This window comes from Chiloscyllium plagiosum, chromosome 16, assembly GCF_004010195.1.
Source record: "Chiloscyllium plagiosum isolate BGI_BamShark_2017 chromosome 16, ASM401019v2, whole genome shotgun sequence".
Taxonomy (NCBI): domain Eukaryota; kingdom Metazoa; phylum Chordata; class Chondrichthyes; order Orectolobiformes; family Hemiscylliidae; genus Chiloscyllium; species Chiloscyllium plagiosum.
In genome coordinates this window covers 29,208,681-29,223,799 of record NC_057725.1, presented here as the reverse complement: position 1 = coordinate 29,223,799, position 15,119 = coordinate 29,208,681, and the positions used below count along the sequence as shown (strand labels likewise).

Sequence of the window (15,119 nt, the reverse complement as noted above, 5' to 3'; positions counted from 1 at the left end):
AATCTGGATCACCAAATCAGGTGAACCAGTGATCAATCTGAATTGCTGTTTGTTGGATCTTATCATGTACTGATAGGTTAAAGTGAAGGTCACAGTAACCCTGACTGAACTTCAAAAATAATTAGTTGACTGTTGAGCACTTTGGCAACATCCCAATTCTGAGCTGTTTAGTTTATGTTACAGAATCATAGAATCTCTACAGTGTGGAAGCAGGCTTTTTGGTCCATTGAATCAATTGACCCTCCAAAGAGCATTGCACTCAGACCCCTACCCTATTCCTGTATTTCCCATTGCTAATTCACCATACCTACACTTTGCCAGGCACCATTTAATGTGGCCAATCCACCTAATCTGCACATCTTTAGGGTGTGGGAGGAAACTGGAACACCCAGAGGAAATCCATGTAGCCGGGGGGAAGAATGTGCAAACTCTACACAGCCAATCGCTCAAGGCCGGAATCAAACCCAGGTCCTTGGCGCTGTGAGGCTGCATTGCTAGCCGTTGAGCCACTGTGTCACCCTAAGTTCAATGAAGTCTTGGATGTGGCTCAGTGTGTAGCACTCCTGCCTCTGAGCTCAAAGGGCATGGATTGGAAGTCAACCCCAGAGACTTGAGCACAAAATCCTGTGAAACTCCTGACCATATCGAGGGAGTACCACACTGCTGGGCATGCTGTCTTTTGGAAGAGATAGGGACTACTCGCTGCCTCAGGTGGATATGAAAGATTATCTGGTACCACATTTACAAAGAGCAGTGCTCCCTTGTTGCCTGAACGATATTTATCCAACAACAAGCAACACTAAATTGAATTGTCTTTTTGCTGTTATGGGGACCTTACTTTGTACAAATTGACTGCTGCAATTCCTACATTACCATGTTTACTGCACTTTTATAAAGCACTTCATTGGGTCTTAAGCACTTTGTAATATTCTGTCATTGTGAAAGGCAAAGCATGGTGTTTGCTTCCTCTCCTGAAACTGTTTTCTGATTTAAATATCTCCTTTTGTTTTCATCCAATAGGCTGACCTGAATTGTAATATTCAGGATGATGCAGGAGCATTTTATGGAGTCACTAGTCAGTATGAGAGCTCAGAAAACATGACAATCACTTGCTCAACCAAGGTTTGCTCATTTGGAAAACAAGTAGTTGAAAAAGTAGAGGTGAGTTTGTTCAAGGCAAAGCAATTTGGATGCAATAAAATTAGTTTGTACCCGGAAAAATCCAAGCAATTTCTCTTGAATATGTTACCAAAGTGGTTCACACCGAAGAAATGGTTCTCGGAAACTGGAATGTGCATTGTTTAGAATCTCAAGAAATGAGTATGCAGGTACAATAAGAATTTAGAAAGGTAGGTGGAACAGGCTAGCTGAAATGGATGTTCCTGTGTTCCTAACTCGGTGTACTTAAATGGATTTGTTTGTCTTTGTTTCTGGACTGCTATTATGGGAATTGCCCTGCATTTGTCAACCATCCCTGGTTGTTGAGCCTTGTTATAATGAGGCTCGGATTGGTTTTACTGTACCATCTACAATGCTATTCACACTTAGAACATATATAAGAACATAAACACTCTGAGCAGGAGTAGGCCGTCCGGCCCATCGAGCCTGCTCTGCCACTCAGCAAGATTATGGCTAATCTCTAGATTAGATTACTTACAGTGTGGAAACAGGCCCTTCGGCCCAACAAGTCCACACCGACCCGCCGAAGTGCACCCACCCAGACCCTTTCTCCTACATTTACCCCTGCACCTAACTCTACGGGCAATTTAGCATGGCCAGTTCACCTGACCTGCACATTATTGGATTGTGGGAGGAAACCAGAGCACCCGGAGGAAACCCACGCAGACACGGGGAGAATGCGCAAACTTCACACAGTCAGTCTTTTCGTGGACTCACCTCCACTTACCAGTGTTTTCTCTATATCCCTTAATTCCTTTGTTTTTCAAAAAAGTATCTACCTTAGCTTTAAAAGCAATTACTGAAGTAGCGTCAACTACTTCCCTGGGCAAGGGATTCCATGGATTAACAACCCTCTGGGTGAAGAAGTTCCTTCTCAATTCCATTCTAAACCTGCTTCCTCTAACCTTATGCCATGTGGGCTGGACTTTACCTGACTGGAGAGTTTGAGCAATAAAGAAAAAGCTAAATAGGCTTTTTTTTCTCTGAAGCATCGGAGGCATGATCTTTTAAAGGTTTATAAAATCATGAGGGGCATGGATAGTTTGAATAACCAAGGTCTTTCCCCCACGGTAGAGGAGCCTAAAACTCTAGGGCATGGGTTTAAAGTGAAAGGGGAAAGAGTTATAAAGGACCTGTGGGGTAACTTGTTCACTCAGAGGGTGGTGCAAGTATGGAACAAGCTGCCAAAGGAAGTGGTGGAGGCGTTTCAATTATAACATTTAAAAGGCATCTGGATGGGTTTATGAATAAGGAAGGGTTTAGAGGGAAATTGCCCAAGTGCTGGCAAATGGGACTAGGTCAGCTTGGGATGATCGGTTGCCATGAACAAATTGGACCAGAGGGTCTGTTTCCATGCTGTATGACTCTAAGCCTTGGGGCAAGCTGAAAGGTGAGGGCATTTTTCCTCTATGGACGTTAGTGGGAGGTAGTCATTTTCCTAACCCTAATCGCCCTTGCTCATGACTGGAATGGTGTCTAATGGCTGTTCTGCCCAGCGGCCACTTGAACTAATTAGTGGCCTGTTAACATTCATGTTGTGACTTTTGGCATTTCACTCTCCATCATGTGGGGAGAGCACCCAGGAGTATTTGGCAGCTTCAGTCAATGGAGAAGTTTAGGAATATGGGCTCCTGTTCGCATGTACTGTGGAGTGGTCACATCCACTTGTCTGTAATGGCTGCTGTTATTGGAAGGGTGTTGTCTGTCCTCACCAAACCCAACACTTTCCCCCTTACCAGGACCTACCAAACTGGCCGCAGTGCCTCCAGCTCTCATTTACCTGATTGAGAGAATACTGTCCATCCATTATGCCTTTTCCTTCAGGCACTATGTCAGAAAAATCACAATGTCACAACTGGCAATACCTCCAGCAAGGGAGTGAAGGATGCATGGCAGGCTGGGTTTAAGACGGTGGGGGTCTTGTTTTGTGGGGAGGACCACCTGTGATGAGCACGAGGGAACCCCCAGTGGAGACTCTGCCTGCTTGCCCACTTCTAGCTTGAACGGTAAAAGCTGCCAGACTACCTTATTGGCGTGACCAATGGGATTGACTTGAAGTGTTCGTCTATGATAAGTCCAAGCATGAGCTATCCAACATTCCTCACTGAGCCCTGTAAAGTGGGAGGCAGGTCAGTGTCAAGAAGGAATATGGGTATGGGGTGAGTGGGATGGGATTAAAGTCTATACCTGTGATCCAAATCCGTACTTTTGTTAAATACTGTACAACCTCGATTATCCGAAAATCAATTACCTGAATTTCGGATTATCCAAACAAGATCTCAAGGTCCTGTAAAAATGGCACTAAGCAACTCAGTTATCAGTTAAAAGGCATTGTAGCGTGCGTTGCCGGAAAACTGAGGCATGTTCGATAACCGGCACTCAAATTACTGCTTGATTATGATCAGATCAGTTATCCGAACAAAATACTCCCCACCCGTCTCATTCAGATAATTGAAGTTGTACTGTATATCCTAAAAAAAGTTGTAAGTACAAATGTTAATACCATGTACCACGAGTGAAGTACATTCTGCATGGTTGGACCCCTGCCTCCCTCTCATGTCCAGACCATGCCTAAGTAACCTAAATCCAAGCTAGGACCCAAATTCAAAGGTTTAACAAGATTGAATTTACAGTTTAAAATTTGTTGTTAGAGGAAACCAAGATTTATTTCGCACATGGCTTGAGAATTCTCTATTTGATATTTTCCGCAGAACTGTGGGCGGCACGGTGGCACAGTGGTTAGCACTGCTGCCTCACAGCGCCAGAGACCCGGGTTCAATTCCCGCCTCAGGCGACTGACTGTGCGGAGTTTGCACGTTCTCCCCGTGTCTGCGTGGGTTTCCTCCGGGTGCTCCGGTTTCCTCCCACAGTCCAAAGATGTGCAGGCCAGGTGAATTGGCCATGCTAAATTGTCCGTAGTGTAAGGTAAGGGGTAAATGTAGGGGTATGGGTGGTTTGCGCTTCGGCGGGTCGGGTGTGGACTTGTTGGGCCGAAGGGCCTGTTTCCACACTGTAAAGTAATCTAAACTAGCCTTGATGGAGTGTGGTGCAGAATTAGCAGAACAATACTCGGCTTCTCATGTTTTGTGTTTTGAAGAGGGATTAGTGGTTTGTAATTCCATGGAATATAGAAAATTAAAGGTTAATTTGATTGAAACTCCTTAGAATTTTTAAAAGAAATTGTTAGGCCAGGCATCAAAATGTTAGGCAAGGATTCATTTGTATTAAAAGATTTGATAGAGAAGGCATAGTGAAAATGTTTCATAAAAATGGAATGAAGAATCATTGGCATAGATAGTCACTAATGAATCTAATAGGCAGTTCAAGCAAAAAGACTTTAACCAGAGAACCTTGCAAGCATGAACCTTGTACCACAGGGAGTTACAGGAAGGGGAAATAGAAGAGGTGCAAGAAGAATGGTGGCTAGCACTGCTGCCTCACTGCGCCAATAGCCTGGGTTTGATTCCAACCTCTGATGACTTTGCAAACTCCATACATTCTCCCCGTGTCTGCGTGGGTTTCCTCCGAGTGCTCCGGTTTCCTCCCACAGTCCAAAGATGTGCAGGCCAGGTGAATTGGCCATGTTAAATTATTCATAGTGTAAAGTGCAATAGTCAGGGTAAATATAGGGTGGGCGAATGGGTCTGGGTGGGTTGCTCTTCGGAGGGTCAGTGTGGGCTTGTTGGGCTGAATGGCCTGTTTCCATACTCTAGGTTATCTAATCTTATCAAGCAAGAAATCAGTGAATAAGCTATAGGATTTGGGAAAAGTGAGTTTCAGAGGTGGCTCATGTAGAATTAAAGTTGCAGCATGGGCCGTTTGGGTCAAAAGGCCTATTTCTGTGTTTTATATTCTTAATTCTGTGTAGAACAAGAAACCTTTCCTGCTGGTGGGTAAGTCAGTAAGACATGGGGGATGTGACCTTAAAGTCAGAACCAGCTCATCTACGAGAGAAGTTGAGAAGTAGTTCCTCAAACAAAAGGTGGCAGAAGTCTGGAACTCTTGCTTTCATTACATACACACATTGTCGTGGCTAAAGTGTATATCTCGTAGATAGTCTGAAGATGTGCAGCTTAGGTGGATTGGCCATGCTAAATTGCCCATAGTATCTAGGGATGTGCAGGTTAAGTGGATTAGTCTTAGGACATGTAGGGTAGGTCTGGGCAGGATGCTCTTCAGAGGGTTGGTGTGGACAGTATAGACCAAATGGCCTGCTTCCACACTGAGGGATTCTGATCCTTTCAGAGCCCTATATCTGCACCCTGCAGGTACTAATTGGTAATCTAGGGCCTGAGCTCTCCCATATCCTTTGCCCAACCTCCACACATCAGGTCTTTACCCATCTGATAGTCCAAGTGACATTTCTCACCTTTAATTATTTTGTGAATTTCTTTTCTGTAGTTGTCCACAGCAGTTAGGGGAGTCTGAATGGAGGCATTAACTATATGTAACATTGAAAAACTGATCCTTGAAATTTTGATCAATTGGATTTGGTTTATAGGAGACTCAACCTTATCAAAAGTTGTTGCTTTAATAATTTCTTTCAACATTTCTTCTAGACTGAGTATGCAAGGTTTGAGAATGGACGCTTTGTGTACAGAATAAACCGTTCTCCCATGTGTGAATATATGATCAACTTTATTCACAAGCTTAAACACTTACCAGAAAAGTACATGATGAACAGTGTTTTGGAAAACTTCACTATTTTGTTGGTGAGTTTTTTTGAGCTAAGTTAAAACTCCAGAACACACTGATTAGTGAAGTTACCTTTATTGATATTGTACACTTGAGGAAGTCTTGTAGCCCTGGTCTTGAGTGGATACAATAGTGAATGCTTAATTTGACGTTCATTAATTCCGTGGTGGAGATCCTAGCCTCAGAATAAACCCTCTCGTAAAAACCTAGGTGGCTACTTCAGCCCAGTGAGAGATAAGCTATTTCCTTTAGTGATTGAATTCTGATTGAGGTGGAGCAATGGTTTTCAATCTTAAATTTGGAACTGGATTGATCTAGATTGGAAATACACTGCAGCTTTTCACATAACAAGTAGTGAAAAGCTGGAATACTCAAAAAAAGACTTGGCACTGGGGCAATTGGAATTTTCAAGACTAGAGATGGGCAATAAACACTGGCTCAGCAAGCAATGCTCCCATCTTGTGAATAAATAAGAGAAACGGCTGAGGCCAAAACTGCCAAAGGTGGAGCAGTGAAAATTTGGGATTGAGCTAAGGCCGGAATTGGATTAATTAATTATTTTCAAATCAATTGAGTGACTCAAAACTACTGGTAAAGGGTAGTGTCTAGGAAATGGACAGATTTGAACAGACGAATGAAAATCTTACATGGTTTTGGGAACCTGTCCTAACATTTCCTTTTGTGACTAGGGTCAAAATTTGTCTGAAAACACTCCTGTGATGCACCTTGTGGTGCTTTACATTAACATTCATACACAAATTGCTGTTCTGTTTTCTATAATGCAATAAAGATGCTAAGGTTTTGTTGTTTGTTTGTTGTAGGTTGTAACAAACAGGGATACACAGGAGACGCTTCTGTGCATGGCATGTGTTTTTGAGGTCTCAACCAGCGAGCATGGAGCACAGCATCACACCTATAGGCTTATGAAGGAGTAGTCCTCGGAAGTTTCATTCCCTTTCTGGAGAGAAAAGAAACACACGGCTGCAGCTCAATAGACTTAAAACCTCAATATATGTGGCAGTGCCTCAAATCAATTGATACACCAAGAACACATCTGAGTTTTGATGTGGGTAGCCTTTTTAATGTGTGTGAGTGTGAGCGTGTGTGTATATGTACATCAACAGCTGTGAATTATGGTACCTTGTGATAGCTTTTTATATTGAATTACATGTGCTTCAAAATACATTTTTTTAAAGAAAAATGCCTGTTTGTTGGATACTACATTACGAAAATTGGACTGTCATGTCTGAAAAAAAATTTCTTTTAGTAATTGTGGGAGTGTCGTCTAGTCAGTGCAGGATTTCCTGTGGCAGCAGAAAACACAAAAAAATAGAACATAATGATTGTAGACGCAATGCATTTAGCTGTCGGATGACTGTCTGCCTATGTAAAGATAATTTATTTAAAGAGGTTTTTTTTTCCAAAGATGGTATATTCACAGGTATATATTTATCAAGATGTGAATATGCAGGAGATAGCATCAGGATGAAGTTCGTGGCTTCAGGTCAACAGGTTTTGCAATGTTGTGAAAGAATGTCAGTCATTTAACAGTCACCAGATCTATTTGCTTTCAGGTTCCTTTTTTTAAAAATAAAAACAAAAACACGCGTAATCCTTACTTTTAAGATGTTATTTAAATTGGGGTACGTAACATACAACAATAACTAAATGGAAAATTCAATTAAAACTTATAGTAAAAACCCCCTATTAATCTTCAAGATGACGTTAGATGCTACATTTTTAGAACTGAAAGAGAGGGCAGACCCGCAACAGAAGTATATCAAGTATTCTTTGGTTGATTCGATCAGTTTCAGCCACTTGATGTGACAGAACTCTTCAGTAATGTCTTCAAAGAGTGCACAAATTGTTTTTCACTTTTTATTTGCAGCAAAAAAATGTTATTTTCAGAGCCTTGTTAGGGGTAGCTTCCCAAACGTTTGTAAACATGGAACTGTTCAGGCACACAAAGTTTCTGAACATTCAAGCTGTTTGCTTTGAGAACATTTGTGTAAACATTAAAATCTGAGTTCTGTTATGTAAAAATAAAAAAAAGTTCACTTTTCACAGGAAAAAGCAAGAATTTGTCCACCTAGCCCTTTCCAACCCACAAATAAGTTTTGACTCAGTCCTGGTGATAGTTTGCAGGGGATTTATATTTGTATACAGATAGGCAGAGCATTCTTTTAGATCCTGGATCAGGATGAAATGGGGGCTTTCTAATACCAAAATAAAACAATGACCATATAAGTTTTGATGAGAATACTGTGAAGTGAAAAAAAAAACAGCACAGTGTGTTAGTACATTTCTATAATTCTATTTTGTAATAGTGTTTGGAAATTTACTTTGAAAAAAGAAAATGTATTTTTTCCATCTGGGAGAAGTGAATGTTTAGAAAAACCACAGGGAGTTAGTTCAGTGCTCAGAAATATGGTCCCAATGTGTGTTTGTAAGGTTGCTCGCTTTAAGAGACTTGCAAGTGAACCAGTGTGATTTGTGTTCTTGAGTTGACGATTGGTTTGGTGGTGTGTTTCTGTGGGCTAAAAGAAACAGCAAGAATTGAGCAGTATCACATCCAGGCATACAAGGGGATTAATAATGCTTCTGTGTCCTGAGCACTTTGATTCCTTTCGAGGTGCGAAATACTCTTGTGGGCTGTCTCAGTTTTTCTTGTGTTTGAACTTTGGTACTTGCATGTCAGATGTGAATTTTCCACGTTAACTCGGCAGGTAAGGTAACGATCATGTAAACAAACCAGTTTAACGTGTAAGCTTTTGAATTTAATTTGGAACTTCTGTAATTTGAAATATTCGGCGGTGGCACAGTCACTAAATGCTCATTTTTAGGGACTTGAGGAGAAAATGCCATGGTTTTAAAGCATTTTGTCTTTACACAATTAAACTTGTATATGGAAAACACAATTGTGATCACGGTTCATTGTAAGAAATCGGTGAAATCCAAATAAGGTGTTATTGAGGCTGAGAGTTCTTTCCTACGCTGGAAGTTTCTAATACGTTATTAGTAACGTTTTTTTCTGATATAATTTTAATTCAGTGCTGCCAAAGCGTAGATTAATCAGTGCCTTAATAGCATACAATGGGAAATACAGACCACCTGTCGGTCTACATGTTTAAATTGGAGAATTTGTGCTTTGAGATCTGTTATGTGCTATGTCTTGTCACTTAGTAGTTTCCAGTGTACTGGTCTTGTGATTGGTGATCCAAACACATTTTAAAGGTATTTTGAAAGTTGTTATTTAAAGTGCATTACATTGTTACACCATCTATATGCCAGTGACGAGCAATCACTTTTAATTCAGTCAAACAAATATCTTATTTCAGAGTTTGGAATCCAACTAGCACAGAACAGATTGCAAGAGTAGCCAGCTGTTTAGTCACATGCCTTTACTAACTAATGACCAAATAATAATCTTCATACATTTCCTGCACTCCAGCACGTAAGTGCCTTTGTTTTCTGATATTCCAGCCTAGAAAAGACCTGTTCAGTCAAATGAAAAACAAATTGTGTGCAGACCAGAAACCAAATAAGAAATAAATAAGTGATCACCTTTAATGCCTTTTACTGAGCTGAGTATTGCAAGCAAATTGAAATGGAATAAATCTGATGTTGACATTTAGAAGTGTGTTCAGAGAAGTAAGATGGTTTCAAAGAGGTTAAATTGTACAGCGGAAGCAAAAAAAAACAAAATTATTGTAATTTATTTTTTTAGCGTATGTTGTAAAGTTTGAATCTTTATGGATTTTCACAGTTGTATGAGAAATCCTGAAAAGATTATTGGATAAAACTGTGCAGTACTGTATCAGCGTCAAGATTGCATAGATACAGTGCCTGTTGTGGAGGTAGGAAAATCTATGGATTGTAGATTAAATGATCCTGATTAAGTTATCCTTTTAAGAAATACACAGTGCTCACCTCCAACATGATATAACTACAGATTAAATATAATTTTATTTTACATAAAATTCTGTAGAATATACAGCACAAATGAAAACACTTGGCCACAACCAACCCATGTTGGTTTTCCTCCTGGACACGAGCTTCCTTCACCTTTCATCGTATCATCCAGTCAGCATATCCTGGTATTCCTTTCTCCTTCATGTACTTACCCAACGTGCCCAATACACCTGTCTATTCTCTTCAACCACTTCCTGTAGTAGTAAAGTCCACATTCTCTCACCACTCTCTGGGTGAACTATTTTGTCCCGAATTCACTGTTGAATTTATGAGTAATTCAATTCTAGAGCAGATTGGGTAATAAATATATCAGGGTCCTTCATAATTTTGAGCACCTCTATTGAATCTCACTATATCATTCTCCACTCTAAGGAGAGCAATCATAGCTTCTCCATTCTCTCGTAAGAATCTGAATTTCCTGAACTTTATACCATTTTTTTGGATCTCTTCTGACTGACCAATGGACTGTTTAATCCATGAACCATCAGTTCTAGGTTTACTTAGCAGTAGTTTGTGTTCTTCCCATGTGCTGTTGATCATGGGCCTTTGTCAATATTCATCTGCAGATCGCACCCATCACAGCAGTGACTTGAATCTTGATGGATGTGTGTTGACTTGGTTTTATGGTTGGAAGATGTATGATTATTAGTGTATGCATGGAGTCTGCAGTACAGTGGCAGGCCTTTTAGCCCAATAGATTGGTGCATGTGTTTATGCTTCACAGAAACCTCTTCACATTAATCGTCTTCTAAATCTATCAGCATGTTCTTCTATTCTTTTCTCTTTCATTTGTTTATCTAGCTCCTCCTGAATACCCCAACGCTATCCGCTTCAACTAACTCCATGTGGTAGTGGGTTCTTCATTCTTATCACTCCTGTAATACTGGACTTTTCACAAGTGGAAACATTGAACATCTATGTTGACCGTCATGAACTCCTCAAACATGTTAAAGACCTCCTATAGTATTGCCTCTGAGCTTTCCCTAATTCAATGGAAATTATTGTCCCTTATTGATTGAATAGGTGCAATTTCCTAGAGTACGTGAAGTGTACTCAGAAACGCTGGGAATTCTGATTCAGAGTATCCTATTTGACAATTTGTCAGATATTGTGAGTGCTTTCTATCTTTGAGCATAAAGAAAGAACAACTTTAATGCACTTACCCAGTGCTTTTCATGACCACTGAATGTCTCAAAGGGCTTTACAACCAAAAATGTAATAAAATATAGTAACTGTTATAATGCAGAAAGTGCAGCAGTCAACAAGCTCCCCACAAACAGCAATGTGTCCAAGGCCAGATAAGCTGTTTTAGAGATGCTGATTGAGTGATCTGTATTGGTCAGGGGTCTGGGGATAATTCCACTGCTGGAATTCAGAATTGAGCCAAGGAATACTTTTATATCCATCTGAGAAGGAGGGATGGGCTTCAGTTTTAACATTGTTCCAATAAGAAACAAATCAGGAGTGGTGGAATATTCTGCACAATTGTAACTTCAACAACAACCAAGTAGCTGCAGAACATACAGGGCTGATCAGCTATGGTCCCTGACACCCTGTTTACCACCTTAACCATTCATTCCACCATTGGCTTACAATGGCAACTCTGTATGGCATCTGCAAGTTGCACTGTAGCAACTTTTAAAAAAAAAAATTCTTCCAACACCTTTGAAATCCTGATCTCTGAGAAATATACCTGGTATATGGGAACATGACCACCTGCAAGTTCCCCGCCGAGCTAATTTATCCTGACTTGGAACTATGTTGCCATTCTTTCACTGTCACAGGGTCAAACTCCTTATGGGTATTACCTACTCCGAAGGTCTGCAGCGGTTGGAGGTTTTCTCTCTCAAAGAGAGCAGTTCGCTCTCTCAAAGGGAATTAAGGATGGAAAACAAATGCTAGCCTACTCACAATTCTCACACCCTGTGAGAAAAGAAGCCTTGGTAACAAGGCAGCACTCTCCTCTGCATGTACTTTGAGTATATAATTTTTGTGCTTATGTTGCTGGATGGGACTTGAATCTGGAACTTTGTGATTTAGTGGTGAGAATGCTTTGGGGAGAATCTATCATTTGATATCCTCATTGCATCTTCACTAGTGTCAACTCAAACCTGTCCTTAATGTTCCACTTCGGATGTATGTGCTGGAGATCTTGGTTTTGAAAAATATTCCTTTCCCATGCCAGAACTTCTCAGATCCTTGAATGCTACATAAAGAGACTTGGAACTTTCTGTTTCATATCCAAAAATCTTGTTGTTTCCAAGTTCTCATTCCCTTCAACGTGTTAATGTGCCATGCCTCTGAAAGTCTGGTCTCTGAATCACAGAGTTGTAGTGCCTGATAGGAAGCCATTCAGTCCGTGGCCACCTCTTTGAAAGAGCTTCCCTTGCTCATATTTCTCCAGTTCCCTTTAGAAGTTACTGAATGAACTTCCATTGGCCTTTTGGTCATCATATTCCAGATCATAACTCTGTGCTTCCATGAGAAGAACCGGTTTCTGAAACTTGATTATTCATCAAATATTGCATGCTCTGTCCGACAGCTTCTTATCATTTGGGTGTCTGAGTACAAGGTGGAACATCCTGCATGGACCTCTCTTGTACCTCAACTGTTTTGAGTTGAGTCTTTTGGATTGGACATGGGAGGACAAAAAAACAGAGAAAACCTCAAAAGCAACTGCTGTCTCCCAGCACCATACAGAACCCCCCTCACTCCCGCCCTGACCCATCGCTGATATGGAATAAACCACAGTAAGCGATTGGGAGCTTTTGCAGCCCTTTCCAGTGTAGAAGGGAAGCACTATGAGGAGTGTGCATAGATGCAGGCCCCTAATGTACAAAGTTATCTTCCCAACATGTTTCATATTACACACTACAGTACTTACTGTGGTTATGACAATGACTTTAGAACAGCTGTCCAACAGAATATAAATGATGGCAGTACAAGAAAAACAGCTGAAAATTAAGAACCTGTTCTTTGGATAAATTTTGATTACCTTTAAAGCCTCATTGCTGTTTCCTTCTCATGAACCAGAACAATGTTTTATTTAATCACTAGCTATATGCATTTTGGAGGTCTGCAGTCCTTTTTCTATGTCTGGAATGACATTTGTGTTTCAGATCTATTGAGTGAGGCTTTTCAAATTAGAAGTATATCTGTTCACAGGAATTTTAACTAGTGGCACACAGACATGAAGACACATACTCTCAGACATATTTGTGCATGTTGACACAAAGATGCTTGCACACGTGCGCAACTCAAGTAGTTGAGATCTCGATGATTGAAGAATGCAAAACAAGCCTTATTTGTGCACATACCCTGTTAGTCACTATGCTATTTTGACAAGGTAGCACATTGTGAGGGAGCGGGGAAGGTGATGAATGATTACTTTAGTTCTTTAAATGCTAATGGAATGTAGAATTGGCTATTTTCGTATGAAGGCATTAGGAAATGGTTTATGTGAGTTTCGCTAACCTTTGTGACCCAGTGCAATCAAAATGCATGGTAGATGGTCATTAGAACTATGTATCTTGTTTTGTGGTCAAGTATTCTGCAAATTTATTTGCAGATTTCAGCTCAACTGTTAATTTCCAGAGCAGCCCCGTTACCTCCTTATTGGCAAGTGGTTTCATTGCAGCCTGTGTGCAGTTGTGGCCTGTGACATGATCAAGTGAAGATTAGCCAGGGAGAAAAAAAATGTGCCTGAGTTAAGACAATAAAAGGAGTTCAGTATCCTTTAAACCTAAGTAGCCTTTCACTTTTTTCCTATCAACAAGTTCCTTCTGAAAACAGTTGTTTCTTGCCATGTGTGTCTGCTCACATTTATAAAGTAACTCATTGAATTTAACGTTTGCTTATTTTTGTGTGTTGTATGTATTGTGTATGAAATGGTATTGTGGCTTTAACTGATGTTTTGAACTATGGTCAGTGGTTACTTTTAATAACACATACAGCTGGTAAATTTGATAAAATTCTTTTTTGATGTCTGCGCCACCCAAAAATGAATTAGTATTAAAACGTCACACATCCCTTGAATTCCAAGGTGAAACTCGTGTCTTCACTGATTAATTTCAGTACAAGGAACTCTGCTATATTTGATCATCATACTGTGGTTCGTTTTTTAATATAAAGTACTTTAGTGCTAAACATGGATAGGTATGTTTGTCCTTTTAATTTACGTCAAGCACTTGCCTTACCCTGTATTTTGCCCTCCTGCAAATATGTCCCAATGATCTTTGCAGCTGCTTACAAGGACACTAACTTACCAGCTATCAAAGAAGGAGATTATGTCAAACTTGCGAGCTGTACTGTATGTTTGTATTGCTGTTAATGTGCAGGTACTGGTACCTTTTTTTGGTTATAACCATTTAAAATGTTGGCTTCAATGTAAACTCATCATTACTATGGATAGTTATATGAAATTTATAGGGTTTGTGTGCAGAGAATTTTTTAAAGGTGCTTTGTATAAAGGATGTATCTTAGCTTTCTTGGTACAGATGTGTGATAACCTAAATATCCATGACAGTTAAGTGCAATTATTTGATCATCACTGAAACACAAGTTGTGTGCCCTTTACAGCAAATGTTTGACACATTTTAATGAACACATTTTAATGCCTTCCTAATAAAAGTGGTAGACATTTTGTAGCTTTCTAGAAACTTTGTATTTGTATTCATACAGTATAAATCAACAATAAAAAGGAAAATAAGTTATCACTTTTCTTCTTACTGTCGAGAAGTACTCCAGCCTTTTTTTCTTTGTCTTTGTTTGATTCGTATCTGAATGTGGATTGGGTACACCTATATATCTCTAACAGCAGCAACGTGCATTTATGTAGCACCTTTCAAAGTAATAAGATATCCTAAGGCACTTCACAAGAGCATTTTAGGCCAACTTAGTAAGGAAAGTAGGTGTAAAGTAACATTTTAATGAGAAGAGAGGAACATAGAAATTTAGAGAGAGAATTCCAGAGCTTACAGTGGAGATGATTGAAGGTACAATAGCCATTGCTAAAGCACCAGAAATTCAGGAGGTGGTAAAGTACAGAATGGAACAAGACTAAAATCTAAGAAACTTGTAGGGTTGTAGGCTGTTTCACAAATGCAAAGGACTTTGTTACTATCATTGTTGTTGGTATGTGTTTTCGATTTAAACACAACTTCAAAAGTATTTCATTGACTCTGAATCATTTTTGGCATCCTGTGCATAAAAAGCACAATGTAAATACAAGTCCATTTTTTCCACCAGAGGTGGCTGCAAAGATGGTGCTGAGA

At 40.0% G+C, this 15,119-nt stretch overlaps 1 protein-coding gene across 5 annotated transcripts in view; it reads left to right on the top strand.

The window, feature by feature from the left end:
* LOC122557727 (transcriptional enhancer factor TEF-1) overlaps nt 1-14,573 on the top strand; it is a 237,728-nt gene extending 223,155 nt beyond the window's left edge. For all 5 annotated transcript variants that reach the window (XM_043705648.1, XM_043705647.1, XM_043705650.1 and 2 more), the window contains 3 exons: nt 1,021-1,161; nt 5,739-5,891; nt 6,696-14,573. In XM_043705648.1, the coding sequence (XP_043561583.1) occupies nt 1,021-1,161; nt 5,739-5,891; nt 6,696-6,809 (408 nt within the window). In that variant the 3' untranslated portion in view covers nt 6,810-14,573. The remainder of the gene's footprint in view (nt 1-1,020; nt 1,162-5,738; nt 5,892-6,695) is intronic.
* Nucleotides 14,574-15,119: the final 546 nt, after the last annotated feature.